Source organism: Miniopterus natalensis, chromosome 3 (assembly GCF_054644295.1).
Source record: "Miniopterus natalensis isolate mMinNat1 chromosome 3, mMinNat1.hap1, whole genome shotgun sequence".
NCBI classification, from domain to species: Eukaryota; Metazoa; Chordata; class Mammalia; order Chiroptera; family Miniopteridae; genus Miniopterus; species Miniopterus natalensis.
Genome location: NC_142083.1, coordinates 52,856,471 through 52,876,247, shown reverse-complemented (window position 1 = coordinate 52,876,247; position 19,777 = coordinate 52,856,471). Strand labels below are relative to the sequence as shown.

General features: G+C 31.9%; 1 protein-coding gene across 2 annotated transcripts in view; it reads left to right on the top strand.

The window, feature by feature from the left end:
• The window catches only part of CHD1 (chromodomain helicase DNA binding protein 1), a 73,508-nt gene that overhangs the window by 29,333 nt on the left and 24,398 nt on the right, over positions 1 to 19,777 (top strand). For both annotated transcript variants that reach the window (XM_087815461.1, XM_016216147.2), the window contains exons 8-23: positions 975 to 1,200; positions 1,585 to 1,685; positions 1,882 to 2,060; positions 2,913 to 3,040; positions 3,778 to 3,994; positions 4,640 to 4,729; positions 5,764 to 5,954; positions 6,598 to 6,786; positions 8,314 to 8,476; positions 9,299 to 9,451; positions 11,478 to 11,549; positions 12,003 to 12,152; positions 14,718 to 14,866; positions 15,251 to 15,347; positions 15,456 to 15,551; positions 17,182 to 17,358. In XM_087815461.1, coding sequence (XP_087671587.1) covers positions 975 to 1,200; positions 1,585 to 1,685; positions 1,882 to 2,060; positions 2,913 to 3,040; positions 3,778 to 3,994; positions 4,640 to 4,729; positions 5,764 to 5,954; positions 6,598 to 6,786; positions 8,314 to 8,476; positions 9,299 to 9,451; positions 11,478 to 11,549; positions 12,003 to 12,152; positions 14,718 to 14,866; positions 15,251 to 15,347; positions 15,456 to 15,551; positions 17,182 to 17,358 — 2,378 coding nt within the window. The remainder of the gene's footprint in view (positions 1 to 974; positions 1,201 to 1,584; positions 1,686 to 1,881; positions 2,061 to 2,912; positions 3,041 to 3,777; positions 3,995 to 4,639; positions 4,730 to 5,763; positions 5,955 to 6,597; positions 6,787 to 8,313; positions 8,477 to 9,298; positions 9,452 to 11,477; positions 11,550 to 12,002; positions 12,153 to 14,717; positions 14,867 to 15,250; positions 15,348 to 15,455; positions 15,552 to 17,181; positions 17,359 to 19,777) is intronic.

Genomic DNA, 19,777 nt, shown 5'->3' with positions numbered 1-19,777 from the left:
GTAGATAATTTTTAGTTATCTTGACATGTTTCACCCCCCTTTCTGTGTTATTGAGATATAATTGACATACAACATTGTGTAAGTTGAACAGCATAAGGACTTACATGTATTGCAAAATGATTACCACAATAAGTTTAGATAAGAATCCACTATCTCATAGATACATTAAAAAAAGAAAGAAATTTCTCTTGTCATGAGAACTTTTAGAATCTCCTTTTAGTAGTTTTCAGATATACAATATAGCAGTGTTAAGTCTAGTCATCCTGTTGTACATTACATCCCTAGTACTTATTTATCTTATAACTGGAATTTTGAACCTTTTGATCACTTTTATCATATTCCTCCACCTCTCTTTTTCTATGAGTTTTTTAAGATTTCATTTATGAGAGAGATCATACAGTATTTGTCTTTCTCTGTCTGACCTATTTCATTCAGCATATGCCCTCAAAGTCCATGTCACAATGGCAGATTTCTTTCCTTCCTTATGGTTGAATAATATTCATAGTTATCAAACTTCTTTATTTATTCATTTGTTGATGGAACACTTAGGTTGTTTCCGTGTCTTGGCTATTATGAATAATGCTGCAGTGAACATGGGGGTGTAGATATTTCTTTGACATAGTGAATTCAGATATGCAGTTTTTTAAAATGATTTTAAGTTATTTTAGTTCCTAATCAGTTTCCCAATCAACAGTTATTGTAAATTGCTGTATGCTCTTAGGTATGCCACTATCTTTTGACTTTGTTTTTTCTAATTTTAAAACTGAGGTGATTAAATTAGATAATTTTTCCGTTCTAAAATTTGGAATTTTTATTATATATGTGCAGTGTAACTTCATATAAATTTTTGTGCCCTGATACTTGACTTATTTAAGAAAGCACATATTTTTTCATTCATATTCTTCAATTTTTGAGTTGAATGGAAGTATTCTTATAACAGAATTACAGGGAATGTATTGTGCTTTCTTTTGCAGCTACTGGTGCTACTACAACCATCTATGCAGTTGAAGCAGATGGTGACCCAAATGCAGGATTTGAAAAAAACAAGGAACCAGGAGAAATCCAATATTTAATTAAATGGAAAGGATGGTCCCATATTCACAATACTTGGGAGACAGAAGAAACCCTTAAGCAGCAGAATGTTAGAGGAATGAAAAAATTGGATAATTATAAGAAAAAAGATCAAGAAACAAAAAGATGGTAGATATATTTTGTATTATTAATATTCTTATAGATTGAAGATTATTACTGAGGTTTTTATTAATAAGGAATGCATTGTCAAGAATCAAATGATGACCTAAAATAACTTATTTGTGGAGTTATTTGTATTTTGTCTCAAGGTAAAAGTTCTTAGGAATACCCACACCTAAATGCTTGACAATAGTCACATAGAATGTGTCTCATATATTATAAATTTTTAAAATTAAAAATTAATGATGCTTTATTTCTGTTTCAATTTCTTTATTATTTAAACTGGCTCACGAGATAAGTGGCAAAATGGGAGATTTTGTGCTATTGATAGTTTTTTGGGGGATGAATTATTTAGGTGAGATTCTGAAGTCTGTTCCTGAATTAATCTTTCAGGTTGAAAAATGCTTCTCCAGAAGATGTGGAATATTATAATTGCCAGCAAGAACTTACAGATGATCTGCATAAACAGTATCAAATAGTGGAGCGAATAATTGGTTAGTAATAAGTGATTCTAATTAAACATCTGAAAAAAGTCTTAAATTTATTGCTTACACATTAAACATAGTAGCTTGCTTTTACTATATGGTATTGTAGAACTGATGACTAATTTTTACTTGTGTGGTTTTTACCAAGAATTATTCGTTGGATAAGATTTAATGTAAAAAAATAAATATATGATTTATTTTACAGCTCATTCCAATCAAAAGTCAGCAGCTGGCTATCCTGATTATTACTGCAAATGGCAGGGCCTTCCATACTCTGAGTGCAGCTGGGAGGATGGTGCTCTCATTTCCAAAAAGTTTCAAGCATGTATAGATGAATATTTTAGCAGAAATCAGTCAAAAACCACTCCTTTTAAAGATTGCAAAGTGAGTATTATTGGACATTTTAATTATTGAAAATGTATTGTGCATCATAAACATTACAAGCCCAGGTTAGAGAGTTGGATCCTAATTTCGGATAGGCTAAGGAAGAGAACTCTACTTGGTTAGTAGAACTTAGAAGAAATGATGTTCCTATACTTACTATGTGATCTTAGATGTGGCACTGTCTCTTAGCCTTGGTGAGTAAAACTGTGTCAGAAGATGATAAATTGGTGGTAGTGGTTGTGGTAAGTTGGGGAGACCAGATATAGAGAAAAATCCCTTGGAAACTAGGTGTACATGATTGGTTTAAAAGGTAGTGAATATTTTCTTTGAAGGTAGGAAAGGAAAAGAGGGATGTATCTATAAGAAGGTATCCATGCTTAATATAAGATCTTTGTAATTTAAGTTATTAGTGATAGTTTTGGGGTCTAAGTACCACTAGAATTTGTTTTCTTATTACAAGATTGAATTAAATTCATAATGGTAATTTAGAAATCAAATGGGAGGATAAACTAGTTTTATGGTTTATTTCTAGGTCAGGGCTGGAGCAGTGGTTAAAGGGAATGAATAGCATAGGTTTTTTAAATACATGGGACCCAAGTATTTCAACAGGACTTAAAATTATCTCTTTAATTTTTCATTCAAGAGGTGGGCAAAATATTTCACTGTATATTCTTGTTTTAGTAACAGAAGGCAGTGTTCTTTGAATCAGCTATATTTTGAGTAATGGAATTTCTGAACTTGATGTTTTCAGACGATATTTCAGAATTTATGGTAAAAACTGAGATTTTTCATCCTTTAATATAATTTCTTACATTTAATAATTTTTTATGTTAACATTTATTTCTACTAAAGGTATTAAAACAAAGACCAAGATTTGTAGCCCTAAAGAAACAGCCATCCTATATTGGAGGACATGAGGGTTTAGAATTAAGAGATTATCAACTGAATGGTTTAAATTGGCTTGCTCACTCTTGGTGCAAGTAAGTATATTTTGAATCAGCTGTTTGAGAGGGTAAGAATTTTACAATTATAGAATTTAGAAAAGATTTCCACTAACATAAAGAATAAGACCCTTTAATATTTATATGCGGGTCTTTGAATTTTTTTGTACATAAATAACACTACATACTAAAAAGAAAAACCAGTGCAGTTTTGAGTTTAACTTGTTTGATTGTCGCAGTACTTAAATAAGTTTTTATTCAATTTAAACTCAGAATATGTATACATTCCTATCCCACACTAGTCCTGGACTATTTCTCTTCCTCCCAGTTATTTCTGATACTTAGTTAGCCCTCCAATTTTTCCCCTCCCATGTCCCCTGCTCCACTGTTGGCAATATAAGGTAACTCTAGGGTGCTTTTTAGAAAAAACTTGACCATAGCTATAGTTTTTCCTGCTATATGTTCTTCCTACTTACTTTTCACTTAATATGTTTGGACTCTACCACTTGAAGATGGATTGAGTTCTTGGCTACATAATTGATTAATTGGAAAATACTGTCCACTTTTAAGATTCTTCTGCCCTAAAATGGTAAACTCCCTCTCCTCTTACACCTTTACATTTATTATTCATAGCTAATAAAAGTGGTATATTATGTATAATACTTACCAGATTAACTTTAACTGGTCATATAAACTTACACATGGGTTATGTAAAAAGGTTTCTTTGTACATTTGAATCTTTGTTGCATACATGATTTTTGTTTTTAACTTTGTAGAGGAAATAGTTGCATACTTGCTGATGAAATGGGCCTTGGAAAAACAATACAGACGATCTCATTTCTGAACTATTTGTTTCATGAACATCAATTATATGGACCTTTTCTATTAGTGGTACCACTCTCCACTCTCACTTCCTGGCAAAGGGAAATTCAGACGTGGGCTTCTCAAATGAATGCTGTGGTTTATTTAGGTGACATTAACAGCAGAAACATGGTAAGTGGTTTCTTCACAAATTCATGAAATCTAAGCATACTCTTCTTTGAAGACAAGCATTTTATTTGTCTTTTAGTCTTAGTTTCTAGCACAGAACTTGCCATAAAGTAAGTGCTCAATACATATTTAATTGGCTGTAATTAAAAAATCAGTTTTGGTTTAGTGTTACTTTATAGATTACTTTTCCTTTCTTATGGGAAGTTTCAATTATACATGAAATCAGACAGAAGAGTATAATAAACCTTCATGTGCCTATCTCCGGCTTCATAGTTTTAACTCATTGTCAGTTTTGTTTCATCTGTACCTCTGTGTGGTACACTCCTCCCAATTATTGTGAAGCTAACCTCAGATATCATATTTCATCCATAAATGTTATTAAATGAGTTAATCACTAGTGTTGTGTTAACTTCAGTGAAAAGTGTACAGTATTAAAGACGTCTGCTTTATTTTATAGAACATTTTGATACATTTTAATTACATGGTTAACATAGTTGGTTGAACTATATGAAGAATAATTTGAACTATTTATTACATAAACATATATACATAATTTTGTGTTTTGAATGGATTTTATTTTAGAAATTCAAGTAAAAGTATACTTTTTAAAATGTGTGTCTTAAAATTATCTTTAAAATTTCTTGATAGATAAGAACTCACGAATGGATGCATCCCCAGACAAAACGGTTAAAATTTAATATACTGTTAACAACTTATGAAATTTTATTGAAGGATAAGGTGTGTATTATCTATGTTTCTCTTTGATGGATATCAATTTTTCCTTTACAATGTGTTGTGGATAGAATGAGAAGATAACTTAAATCAAGGGTCAGCACACTGTAGCCTGTGGGTCAAATCTGGCGTCTTTTTTTGTGACCCTTGAACTAAGAATGATATTTACATTTTAAAAGGTTGTAAAAACAAACTAAAGAATATGCAACAGAGACCATACATTTGTCTGGAAAGCCTAAAATATTTCCCACCTGGCTCCTTAGATAAAAGTTTGCCAACTCTTGACTTACATGAAACTTGTTTGGTGTAGTATCTGTTGATTTATAAGAGAAAGAAGATAAATAGCTAACAGGATTGAACTACCACTGGGTGTAGCACTGTGTTAAAAGCTTTATAACTATTGTCTTGTTTCAAGTAATTCTCATTTACTTTACAAGATACTGCTATCTCTAATTTATTGGGAAGAAAAATCAAGTCTCAAAAGGTTAATGAACTTACCTAAGGTCATACAACTACTAAGTAGCAGAATCAGGCCTGTCTCTGTTTTAAGTTAGATCTATGTTTTATACATGAGAAGTGTATAGTTCATAGAAGCATACAGTGAATTATATTCTTGGAGTAAGACACTGATTCAAATTTGTATTATATTTTCTCCAAATTAACATTAATAAAGGCTTTACTTGACTAAAAATCTCTTAAAAATCTCTTAGGTTAAAAATCTGCTGTAAAATTTTTAAATTTTAAAAATTTTAAAAATTTTGTTAGTCTGCAAGCTAATAAAAACTTTCACTTGATATTATGCTGTTTTTTAATGAGTAAGTTGATCATGAAAGGAACTTTATTTTGCATGTTTAATTATTTGATTTGAGGAGTCCAGTTAATCTTGAAATGATAAAATTTTTATTTGAAATTTGAGATAGGTTTGTTTTTAATTTTAATTTGCCTCATTTTAATAATTTGAATTCAGGTCAAATGGGAAGCATAAGTTTGAATTCAGTTTTTTCCTCAAAGTATTAATATGTTTTTCTGTTCATTTTAAGGCATTCCTTGGAGGTCTAAATTGGGCATTTATAGGTGTAGATGAAGCACATCGATTAAAGAATGATGATTCTCTTCTGTATAAAACTTTAATAGACTTTAAGTCCAATCACCGTCTCCTTATCACTGGAACTCCTCTACAAAACTCCCTCAAAGAGCTCTGGTCTTTGCTTCATTTCATTATGCCAGAAAAGTAAGATAAATCGGAATATACAATTTTAATGTTTTTATACTAAGCTTAGCAGGAAGTAATTAGTGTAGGTAATAAGACCAATAAGAGGTTTTATTGCCTTAAAATGTTGGACCACAGGTTATTAAGAAGAAAAAAAGGGAAAATGGGATATTTTATAGTTGTAAGTACTATTTTGATTTTTTTCATTTTGTAAATAAATAAGCCTAAAAGTTGGTTTTGTCCATGTTCAAAATATACTTTGCTTAAAACATTCAAAACTGACTACCTTGCTGGTAATCCCATTTTCTAAATGAGGAAAACTAGACTACATGTATAAAATAACTTTTTCAAGGCCACAGACATAATCTCTGTAATTTCAGAACTTTAAGATTATATCATTTGATGAATATTTTAGTGATAATTGCTCCCATATTTGAAAATACTTCATCTTTATTTAACTCAAGGATTTTCATAATTTTATAAAACACCTTATATTTTATCTTTATGGATATGTAATAGACTTACTGGGAAGAATAGTTATTAAAACTGACTAATTTTAGCTAATTTTTTCCTAAATTTTTTTTGCTTACATATGAATACCCTGAAAAATCTCATATGCATTTGATTTCTTTCAGTAACTCTTCCATTTTCTTAAATTTGTAAGGTTTTCTTCCTGGGAAGACTTTGAAGAAGAGCATGGCAAAGGCAGAGAATATGGTTATGCAAGCCTCCACAAGGAACTGGAGCCGTTTCTGTTGCGCAGAGTTAAGAAAGATGTGGAAAAATCACTTCCTGCTAAGGTTGAGCAGATTTTAAGAATGGAAATGAGTGCTTTACAGAAACAGTATTACAAGTAAGTTGTAAACTAAGTACATGACCTGAACATTTCATTATAAATAGATTCCCCTATACTTGTCACGATGAGGTGTCCCCATCCTCCCAATAGGGTCTTGAAACAGTAATAATTCTTGAATTCTGTAGCATACTGGGGCAGAGATATTTAATGGCCTCTCCAGGGTCATCACCCATCATGGGTGATACAAGACTAAATAACTTTTTAACATATTGGTTGCTTTTCTATTGCATACAGTCTCTTTATAGAGGATTCTTTTTTCTTTTTTTAAAATATATCTTTATTGACTTCAGAGCGAGGAAGGGAGAGGGAGAAAGAGAGAGAAACATCAATGATGAGAGAATCATTGATCAGCTGCCTCCTGCATGTCCCCCACTGGGGGTCGAGCCCGCAACCCTGGGCACGAGCCCTGACCGGGAATCAAACCTTGATCTCCTGGATCCTAGGTTGATGCTCAGCAGCTGGGCCACACTGGCTGGGCATATAGAGGGTTCTTTTTAAGTGTTAGGATTTTCATGGTACTAAGGCATCGTTATGTAATTATGATAATTATGTAATGGACAGATAGAGGTAGAAGCCAGAAAGAGAAATTTGGGGGGGACGGAATTTCGGCCTTTTTTAATACATATATTAATCATTTTGTATAATGCATGTCAGATCTTACATGGTAATGAATAAAAAAAAATCTCTCCTAATACCTATTTAAACATCTAATTGCATAAAAAGTACTGCTACATGCATTTGAATTCTCAGAAACATTTTATGGTAAAATCTAAAAGTGCTATATATTTGAAAAAATTATTGCATGAATTTTAGGTTTTTATTATGGTAAATTCCAGGCATATGCAAAAAGAGGATAATGTAATGAACTCCCCTCACTCAGCTTGTTATTTTCAGCTCATAGCCAGTCTTTTATCTAGCCATCTCCACTTCCCCCACGGCCTATCATTTTGAAGCAAAAGAGAGGTATTAACTCTTTTAAGTCCCTTTGAAGACTAACTTGTAAAAAGGAAGAAAATAAAAGATGGTTGGAAACAAAGTGGTTCATGACGAGAAGAACTGTGTACAATTTGGAGTAATAAAATAACCACCCATAATTTTTCTATAACTTGTGTCGATTTTGTGTAATTGTAATTTAGAGGAGGCAGTGTGGCTAACTAGGTATTCTCACAAGATGTCTTTTAGGCCTGTGTATTAGCTGCCTAATGGAGTGAAACTTAGAGGAAGATTAAGACATAATATTCAATCGACCATTTTTAAATTTTTGGGAAAAGGATAAATATGCTCTATCACTATGTTACCTTAAACCTTTGCCATCTATAATTTATGGTTCAGATAACAAGTTATTGTTAGTCTTATGAATAAGGTTTATCAATCTTGTAAACAAAATTTGTTCCATTATATGAAGCTGTGAATTTCCTAGTGGTACAGTTTTGCTTTGATGCTTGATTATTTTTTATGGTTTTATAATTCATCCTGGTAATTGTTCTCTGCTAAACATCATTTATATATATATTTTTTAAACAGATGGATATTAACTAGGAATTACAAAGCCCTCAGCAAAGGTTCCAAGGGCAGTACCTCAGGCTTTTTGAATATTATGATGGAGCTAAAGAAATGTTGTAATCACTGCTACCTCATTAAACCACCAGACAATAATGAATTCTATAATAAACAGGAGGCCTTACAAGTAAGAATTTTAAAATACTGTAACTTTGGTAAAACAAAAAATTCTGGAAATGTGTATTTCATTTATAACTGAAAATGGCTTTAATGTATTGGTTAGAAGTTCTCTTTGGTTAATAGTATATCTAAATAATGGTGTTTTTATCAGTCTTTATCAAAGCCTTTAATATTATAATTTATCCAATTAATTATTTTGATCATTTTTCTAAAAATGGATCTCTAATTATGAGCTATTGTAATTTATCCAGCAAAAAATCTCTTACTGCATTCTTAATTGTGAAAAAAAATCACTAATTATGATTATGCTGAATTTGTAAGAATGGCAGATGGTTGTCGTAAGGATATCTTGACTTCAAGTCCTACCCTTCCTCTCACTTCAGGAAGACAAATGAGAAGTGTGAACAAAGCACAATTGCCATCCAGGCACAGTAGTGCTTTGAAGTGCTAGGATCATAAAGTTCTATATGTGTAAATTAGAGTACATTTTCTTACTCTTTCAGAACCTTTGAATGCTTAGTTCCTGCTTCTTCCAGTGCATTATTTTTCAGCTTAGATTTTTTGAGAAATATAGTGAAACCATGTCTTATTTTCTTTTGAAAATACAATAAAAACAGGTGCTAAATGGCAAGGATAATTTTAGCCTAAAGCATAGAGCAAAACAATAAAGGCCATCCTAGAAAATTTAGCAAACTGAAAAAACTGTTTTCCAACATTATGAAAATTTAAAATCTCAATTTAAAATAAACTGAAGTATTAAGTGGGGCATTTGTTTCATTTGATTAGTTCTTTTAAAAATTGTAACAGTTGTGATTTATTGTTTCCTTAGCACTTAATCCGTAGTAGCGGAAAATTGATTCTTCTTGACAAGCTGTTAATTCGCCTAAGAGAAAGAGGCAATAGAGTTCTTATTTTTTCTCAAATGGTGCGGATGTTAGATATACTTGCAGAATATTTGAAATATCGTCAATTCCCTTTTCAAGTAAGCATTTCATTTTGTCATTTTTGCCGATTTAAATTTCATGTAATGCCTCAGTATGTTCTATAAACCTTTGAAATTCTTTTGTAAATGAAGATTTTTATATAAACTACTTTTCTTTTAGGAAAATGTATGTTTTAAAATTCTAGTTGTGATTATCCTTTTTCTTCTTGACCTTATAGTTATCAGCAAAGCAATTTCTCTTCCTTTATTTTTAATTCTGTATTTCTCTTCTATGCTCAAATCTAAAGCAGCCTTCCTTATGTATTAGGCTTTAGTCTGAGGAGGGAAAAGAGAGCAGCAGTCCTTGTAAATGTTACCAGGACAGTTGCAGATTCTGAAGATTTATGTGCTCATAATTCTAATATATCGTTTGCCGAACAAAACCTGATGACCTTAGGGAAGATACCAGGGACCAAAATGGGTTTATATTCCATGTATTCAGTGTTTATTTTGAAATTCATTCAACATAATTAAAACAAATATGGATGAGTATTTAGTGTTAGAGTCAGGTGCTAGTTCCAATACTTCATATCTAATTATTTAATCCAGTATATATAGCTAGTGAATCATGTGCGTTTAGTTCAGGCAATAAAACAAGTAGAATTATAATGATGAGTCTTAACATTCATAATACCTACTCTGTTGGAGATTACAGTCTGGTGTGGGAGGTGGACATTAAGTAATTACAAACAAATATAACATAACTCTGGTAAGTGCTATGAAGGACAGGTGTTTGGTGATATGAACATGATTGAGAAATAGGTGATCATTTAAGGAAAAAGGTAGAAAGAGAGCGATAGATTTAACAGCTTTATTTAGATGTAATTTCTGTTCCATGCAATTCATCTTTTTAAAGTGCACAATTCATTGGTTTTTAATATATTCACAGATATGTGAATCCATCACCACAGTCAACTGTATAATGTTTTCACCACTCAAAAACATTGATACCCTTTAGCTATCAACCTCTGTCCCCCTATCCCACCTCACATCCCCACCCAGTTCTGTTTTTAGACAAATTGTTATGTGTATATGGTCAAATAAAAATATAGTACAGCACTGGCTGGGTGTCTCAGTGGTTTGGAGTGTCATCCTGCCACCAAAAGGTTGCAGGTTTGATTCCCAGTCAGGGCACATACCTGGGTTGCAGGTTTGTTCCCCACTCAGGGTGCATACCAGATGCAACAGATCAATGTTTCTCATGTTGATTTTTCTCTCTCTAAAAATCAATAACACATCAGGTGAGGATTAAAAAAATATGTATATGTATATGGAAATTGTGTGTGTGTGTGTGGTACAGTAGTACTTGTAACTGTTCTCTGCCCCTAATCCCTTCTCATTTCCAGATCACTTCCCAGAGAGAATCATTTTTAACTTTTTTTTGGTTTTAGATCATGCCTCAAAAAATGATATACCACTATTTTTTAAGTTTTTTCTAATTGTGATTTTTAGTGAAAAAACAAACAGTATTTAAAATTTTATTTTTATTTTAGACATCTGGTTAGCTAATGTTCAGTAAGCATTTATTATATCAGGGACTGTGCTAAGTGTTATCCTTCACTGAATCCTCTGTATTCTGTAGAGTAAGTAGTACTGTTATGCCCATTGACTAAGGAGGAAACCGACAAGGAGAAAAGTCAAATCACTTGCCCAGGCACTAATTAATACTTAGATGTGAGCTATTTGACTAGAGCCCCAAATCAGAGATTCTCAAACTTTAACTTGAGGGCTTTTTCTGGACCTTCTTCAGAGTTTCATCAGTCTGGGATGGAGCTCAATAATTTACATTTCTAAAATGTATTTCTTACAGTGGGTTTCAGGCAGAATAACAACTTTACTATTCGGGGAAGCAGCCCTAGTGGTTAAGAGCACAGACTCCAGAAACAATGCCTGGTCATTGTTTTACTGCCTAAAAAGTACTTTCGACCCTTATAGTCTTAGCAAAAGCAATGCTGAATTTTTATATATACTTAATTTCATAAGTAAAATTCTTTTATATGTGGTATTTTAATGTGTTTTATTCTAGAGATTAGATGGATCAATAAAAGGGGAGTTGAGGAAACAAGCTCTAGATCATTTTAACGCTGAAGGATCAGAGGTATGGATGCTTTTAAAATTCTAAGTTGTTTTAGTCATTATTTTTCTCATACTTGTAATTTTTTAAAAAGTTTCATTGGTGCAAGCCAATTTCGATTTGCAAGTCAGGTTTTTAAATCAGCATTGTATGTTATGTTCGTAGAATTTTACCCTTTCTTATCAGTAGTATTTCGGCATACGATAGTTCATTCGCTTCAAAGTAAATTAGCCCACTTTCATTGAAATTTTTTTAAACGTAATTTGATTTTGATTTTTCCTATGTATAGCTATATTTTGGAGTCTTGTTTGGTTTTGCAAAGGTGTATATATCTTAGTATTTTTTAAAACTACCTTTCAGTTTTATTGGTAAACTACTTTTTAAATTCTAACAGTTAATTGTAAAATTCTCATATTGATTATTTACAATTATAACTTGGAAGAATTTATTTTTGTGCCTATTTACAATTCCTTACAGGATTTCTGCTTTTTGCTTTCCACAAGAGCTGGAGGTCTAGGAATTAATTTAGCCTCTGCTGATACTGTGGTTATATTTGATTCTGATTGGAATCCACAAAATGATCTTCAGGCACAGGCTAGAGCTCATCGAATTGGGCAAAAGAAACAGGTATTTTTTATTTCCTTTATTTTACTATTTTAGAATCTTTTTATGATCAGTGTTACCTTGGATTATCCTCCTGGTAAGATCACATTGCTATTTAATCGATAGTGTACTGACACTCAGATTTACCAAAATCACCTGGAAAGTCTGACAGAACTGAGGTATAACTATGCCTAAATGGAATCACTGTCTTTTGATCACGCATTCTGTTTACAACTGTAGAGTACAATGTTTTTCATTTAGTATATAAACTTTGAAATGTCTTCATTTTAACTATTGAGAGAGATTTTGCTTTTAGTACATTACTACATTTTTATCAGCCTGTATTTTATACTTGTGCCTATAAGACTCTCTGCAAAAAAAGCCATTCTTGTTTTATAGTTTTTGTACAACTGTCCGACAATTGTAATGGGCCTTGAGAAAAACTGTCATCCTTTTAATGCCTTGGTCCTTGTATTTTAATTCATTTACCTTCATCTAATGTTGTACTTCTCAAACTTTTTCAAAGCAGGAGATATGAACACGTATCACAAAAAGGCTTAGCACATTTATAATGATTTTTTAAACATTTTTATTTTCTACGGAAAAAAATATTCATAATTTAAAACTAAAAATGTTTTTATTCAGATAATTATCATAAAACTGCCTCATTAGGAATATATCGTGCTTTTTCCTATAATTTTTTTGTACTCTGTAACAACATTGCATACCCCTAAATGAAAGTTTATTTAAAGTAGTCGTTCTCAACTTCATCAGACCAAGTGACCCCTTTTTATAATTGTTTTTAGTACCCTGCTCTTGAAATAGGTGCATGTGATTTGAAAAGTCATTCTAATGCCCTAATAATTAGGCAAAAAAAAAAGAAAAGTTTTTTTCAAATAATCTGTTTCAATGTATATGACTTATACCTAGGATGTAAAGAATAAGTTTAGAGTTGAAAGAATAAGAGCAGGACTCATTCTCCGTAAGAACTTCAAAGGAAGGAAAGAGCAAGGTATATCTGAGCATCAGAGGATAAAAGTTAGTGTTAGGCTAGATGATAACAGGCTTACTTGTATATTGTAAAGGAAAGGGAACTTGAAGTGGAGATGACAACATGCCAAGGCAGATCATAGACTGTTAAGACAGTGAGAAAATAGCAATATTCTCCACAGGTGAGCTGGGCCTAATATATATGTGAAGAGTCAAAATATTCTTAAGTTATGAATGAAATGGGGAGTAGTGATTAACTGCATGGAACAGAACCTCCTAAACACACAGCCAGACTTACATTCCATCTATAGTAGTTAAAGACCTTGGTCACCACATTTCCTAGTAGATGGTAGAAAATAGAAAACCATTAAGAAGGGTACTACAGAAGGTTGCATAGTAGACCTTGGAAGAGTATCTGAATAAGATCACAAATAATGGCAAGACAGATTTCTTACTGTTACGTTACGCAATGTTTAAAGCACAAATACGGTAGAAACATGAAATGCATTTTTCTTGATTATTAATGAGATACATTTTTCATTATTGATGAAATTTAGAGATTCCTATGCTTTTCATGTACCTGCTATTTAAGTAGTATTTAGTTCTAAATCTGACAAAAGGAATCTCAGATCTCCTCTTAAATATTTGCATGCAGCAACTACAAAATAAGTAGGTATAAATGACAAATATCGTTTTATTGATGACACCAATACAATGAGCATTTGGAGATGATAGCTTTTGATAACGATCAAAACAGTATTTATCTTCTGATTAACACAGTAGTTGCAATCTGAAAAAATTAGTGTTTATCGTAACCCTGTAAAAATGCTTTATGTTTATATTAAAATAGAGGTAGAATTTAGACTCAATATAATTTAAAATGGTTTTTAAAATAATTTGAAAAACTTGAAAAAGACAGGATAATTCTTCACTGTGCCAGAAGGTCCAGTATAATGCAGAATGTCTGGTTCCTATACTCTAAATGCCTGTAAGTCCACCTAATCATTGTGAACACTAAAAATATTCCCATAAATTTTCAAAATATCTCTGTATGGTGGTGTCAATGTTTATTATGGAACCACTGACTTTGAGAAATAGGGCAAAATTACTACACATCCAATTTTTGTCTATTTTGGAAAGCTTTGCTTTATGGCAGGACTTTATCATAACTTGAAGAGTGGTTCATAGAATTTTGGATTGTGTGGAATAATGAAATATCCAAATTGATAAAACTGGTTTAAGGTTGTCATAAAGTTTACCATTTTTTTTCCCCCGGTTAAAAGATGATTTAAAAATTGTTATCATTCTTAATTTAAAGAAAGCAAGTAAAGTCTTCTAACCAAAATGTAAGAAGGAAGGGCATATACCCTCAAAATAATCTTAGAGTTAAGGAAGAAACTTAGCTTTGAACACATTACTATATGTGTGTGTGTATTTAATTTTATTTTTATTTATTTTTTCATTTTGCTTTTAACCAGTGAAAACTTCACGTGGGATGAGCTTCAGTCTATATTCCAATATTTGATACTTCAGATTGGCAAAACAAATCCTCTTTGTTTCAGTTTGTTTGAGTTTGTTTCATCATGCGTATCTTTCCAGGTGAATATTTATCGTCTAGTTACGAAGGGATCGGTGGAAGAGGATATTCTTGAAAGGGCCAAAAAGAAGATGGTTTTAGATCATCTTGTGATTCAAAGAATGGACACAACTGGGAAGACAGTACTACATACAGGTTCTGCTCCCTCAAGGTAGTTACTTTACTGTAAAGACTGTCATTTTAGAATCCTACTACACTCATTTTTTTTTAAATGTTACACACTGCAAGCAGAACATTGTAGTAGTATATTTAGTGTTGTAATAACTTTTTAAAGCATTGGACTAATTTCTAGTCAATGACATATACTTAATACTTGGTTTCACCACTCTAGTTTTGTCATCTTGGGGGAAATCCCTTTAACATTTAGGTTTCAAGTTCTTTTCGTTTTAAAGTAAGTGTGCTACTGATGCTTTACCTATCTATGTCATATAACTGTTATAAGGTGACTGTGTCAATAATTAATAAAGGTGCTATATAAATGTTAAATTTTTAACTGTGAATGTTAAGTATTTTTATTTGTTTTTCCTGATTTTAGTTCTACACCTTTCAATAAAGAAGAGTTGTCTGCCATTTTAAAATTTGGTGCTGAGGAACTTTTTAAGGAACCTGAAGGAGAAGAACAAGAGCCCCAGGTAAAAAAACTTCAGAGTGTGTCATCTATTTAAATTATATTTAAGTATGAAGTACATTTACTTTAAAATATATTAAAAGTATGTTTAAAATTTTTTTTCTAATTATAGGAAATGGATATAGATGAAATCTTGAAGAGGGCTGAAACTCATGAAAATGAACCAGGCCCTTTAACTGTAGGAGATGAATTGCTTTCCCAGTTCAAGGTAAATTTTCTTTAAATTACATAAATTGAGAGGGACTAAGTTTGTTTCTTAATATTGTTTGTCTTAAAATTTTCTATGATGTATAAAATTCTTTTTTCCTTATTTTGACAAACCAGTAACTGATTTGAAAGGGAACAAATCATTTAAGAACAGAACAAATCATTTAAGAACAGTTACATTTAGAAGAATGGGGAGGGATATTACTTCCTTCAATTAGCACCGAGAATAGTGCTTGGCAAATAGCATGTCCCCAAATATTTGGATAAAAGAATGACTGTTATCTCTTTCTTAGATTTCCATGACTGGGTCTTTTATCTGATTTTTATTGGAGCAGTTTTTGACATTAGGTTAATTTAAGCATTATCACAACTAAGAAACAGCAAGTAAATCAGTCAGACAAAGTAAGCTGTAAGCTCCTATTAATACTTACAAATACCCTTGGTTTGGTGAGGGCTAAAAGGTTGCCAGGAGTCCTAAAGCACAGAGTAATAAGTAAGTTGTATTCCTCTGTATTCTAGCTATTTTCCACTGTCTGGGGTTTTTAAGGATCAGTTCAATTTGTTATTTGTTCATTCAACAATTTATTGATCACCTACAATGTGCCATTATAGGGACACAGCAGTGAATAAACACTTTCATAATTAATGGATCACTCTGCTGCAGTGTAGAGGATGTATTGTATTGGGGAAAGAATTAAGCAGGGAGATAAGTTTGAAGATTATTTCAGTAATTGTGGTGAGAAGTTAATCTTTATTTACATAAAGTTATACTATTTGCTTTTTTAATTTGACTAATTGAAAATTTGGGAAAAGTCACTGATAAATTAAGTAGAGTATATATTTATGCATTACTGATTATTTTATACCAGTGATTTGATACTCATATAAAGCTGGCTTTAAATAGTAGACATGAGAAAATAAACACTGTGTTTTCAGCCCCATTCCTAATGGAGGATAAGCACAGTTTTCTTGTCTTCGTCCAGTTATCTTTAAGTTTTAATGTATTAATATTGGCAGTTAGCTTTAATGAGTACTTTCTGTATACTAGACTCCACAGTTCTTTAAATATAGTATCTTATTTAATCCTGACAAAAGTTAGTGTGCTGTTACTATCACTTTTTTTAGAGATGAAAAACTGGGGCTTAGGGAACCTAAATAAATTTAGGGTTTTAGGGCTTCTGTAGCTTATCAGTACCTCTAGGTACTATTTTTATGAAAATAGAATATTGGATTGTTCTATAGCACTTGGTAGTTCATAGACTGGTGTGGTAATTCCTGCAGGTTATTTAGCATGTTGCTACTATAAATTACTTAGTTGTTCGGTTAAACTTCTCTAAATCTGTTGTAATAATTTTATTGAATGGCAGGACAAAAGAGAATCATTCTTGGAAGAGAATTCTTAGAAGTTATTTGATTTGATCTACTTTGACCTAATAAAGAAATACTTCAGATAGTTTAGCATTCAGCATTCATACTTGGTTTAATCCATAGTCATATTCATTATCCTGAAGATCTTTAAGTTTTATTGTCTTATTCTGATAAGCCACTTACTCCCCCTAAAAAAGAAAAGTAATATTTAAGGGTGAGTTGTTTTTTAATGCTTATTCTGTTAATATTCTGGAATTCATCAGGTTGCCAACTTTTCAAACATGGATGAAGATGACATTGAGTTGGAACCTGAACGAAATTCAAAGAATTGGGAAGAGATCATTCCAGAAGATCAAAGGAGACGATTAGAAGAAGAAGAAAGACAAAAGGAACTTGAAGAAATTTATATGCTCCCAAGAATGAGAAACTGTGCCAAGCAGGTGACTTTTTAATTTCAGACATGTTTTTATAATGTAAGAATATTCATGCCTGGACTTTTTTCTCTTTATGAGAGATACTGGTTTATAGTTCTCCTGTAATGTCATCATCTGATTTAATAATGCTTGCCTCATAAACTGAATTGAAGAGTGTTCCCTCCTCTTCTGTTTTTGGAACGGGCTTTAGGAAATTGTTATTTCTTGATTAAATGTTTGGCCGTATTTGTCAGGGAAACCATCCAGGCCTGGAGTTTTCTTTGTTAGAAGAATTTTTAACTATAACTTCAGTTTCTTTTATAAATATGAACTATTCAAAATATCTGTTTCTTAAGTGAAGTTGGTAGTGTGTTTCTTTCAAGAGATTGGCCCATTTTACCCAAGTTGTTGGATTTATGGGCATAAAGTTATTCACAATATCTCTTGTTATCCTTTTAGTGTCTATGGGATATTTATTGATTCCCCTCTCTTTCTTAATATTGCTAAATTTTTTTCTTGGTCATTCTACTTAGAGGTTTATATTATTTATCTTTTCAAAGAACCACCTTTTTGTTTATTGATTTTCTGGTTTAAATTTATTGATTTCTGCTCATTATTTATTCCTTTTTTTTTTGCTTTAATTTGCTCTTTTTGTGTGTCTTAAGATTAGTAAGCTTAGACCATTGAATCAAGAATTTCCTTTTTTAATGCTACAAGTTTCCCCCTAAATACTGCTTTTCTGAATCTCTCCAAATTTGATATCTGTTGTGTTTTTATTTTCATTTCTTTGAAAAATTTTTTTATTTCCCTTGTGACTTCCTGTTTAACCCATGGGTTTCTTTGTTAGACGTATGTTGATTTTTGGAAGATTTTCCAAGTATCTTTGTTAATAATTTCTAGTTTAATTCTGTCATGGTCAGAGAGCATTCCCTGTGTGGTTTGACGTTTTAAAAAACTGTTTATTTTGTGGCCCAAATGAACAAAATACCAGATTTTTAAATAATGGTAACAGTGCTATGCCAAGCTATTTTGGATCCTGCTGCAAAAGGAAAAAACCTTAATGCTAGATTTTTTTGCATTAACTTTTGTTTTTTAGAATATTGCATTACAATAATAATCTTGATGACTGAGATTTTTGGCGCCTCCTTAAATTTTGAGTGTGAGGCATGTGAGGGGTTTCCCTTCCCTCACCCTAGTCCTTGTCCTGCTACTCGTCTCCCAAAGGTAGAGTTTTTTCTTTTCTTTTCCTACAACTGTGTTAGGTCTTATCCTGTGCTGTCCGTTCAGTAGGTGAGATGGATCTGGCAAGTTTTCCTGCCTATCTTCTTAAAGGTGACTGCTCCCTTTCTCCATGGCTGCACCAAAAAGTAAAGTTTTCTCTAATTTTCCTCATTGCTTCCAGAATTTCTCATGAGCACCTGGTGGAGGTTTGTGGAGAAGTGCTTGAGAGTGGGTGCAGGTTCTCCCTTTGTCTTGGGTTCCCAGAGATTCTATACCCTCAAGGTAGCCCACATTCAGCCTTTAGCAAATTTTGCTTAACTTTCTCTTACCTGCTTTTATGCTACTTGATGTCTGCCATTCACGTTCTTCCCAAGTGAGCCAGTGTTCAAGCCCCATCTCTTTTTACAAGCTACTATATTTCCTTATATCTGAAACTATTAGATTGGCTTGTGATTTTGATGTATTTAAGAAAAGTGATGATTTTTTAAATTAGATTTTGTAGATTATGATTTTGTTGTTAGGGTTGGAGCAACCTAGCAACTTATCCCACACAGATATGGAGCCAAATAATGTGTTTGGCCTGAAAGTGACCATATATGTAGTTTCTTTCTTTATGTTTATTTCTTCAAACCCTGTAGTGGTTTCCTTTTACAGTGGATGGGAAGCATAGCATTATATTAGATCTTGTGAAAGGATGAAAGGAGGTTAGAACAAGAACCAAATGCCCATTCTGAACTTTCAATAAGCTTTCAGCATATTAAAGGTATTCAGAATATAAACTGAGACTTTGGAAAAATGCCAAAACTTACAGAAAATATGTTTTGGTGTATCTGTTAAGCAACTAATGAATGTTTAGTTGTTTTTATATGGGTTTTTAATAGGCTTTTATGTGGGTTCAACTGGCATTTTTTTCTTATAAATATCTAATCAATTTAATTAGAATACCAATAAGTGGATACTTAGGAGAACAGAAAAAAATGACACATAATCTGTCTACTCAGAGATAACCACTAGTATTATATTATATTACTATGGTGTACATAATTCCAGTATTTTTTATACATATCATTTGCCAAATTTAATTGGAGTATTAATGTGGAAGTTGCTTTCTTTCCTTAGACAGTATATAATGAATGTTAATTATTCTACAACACAACCTGTTTTTTTGTTGTTTTTTTTAAATATATCTTTATTGATTTCAGAGAGAGGAAAGGAGAGGGAGAGA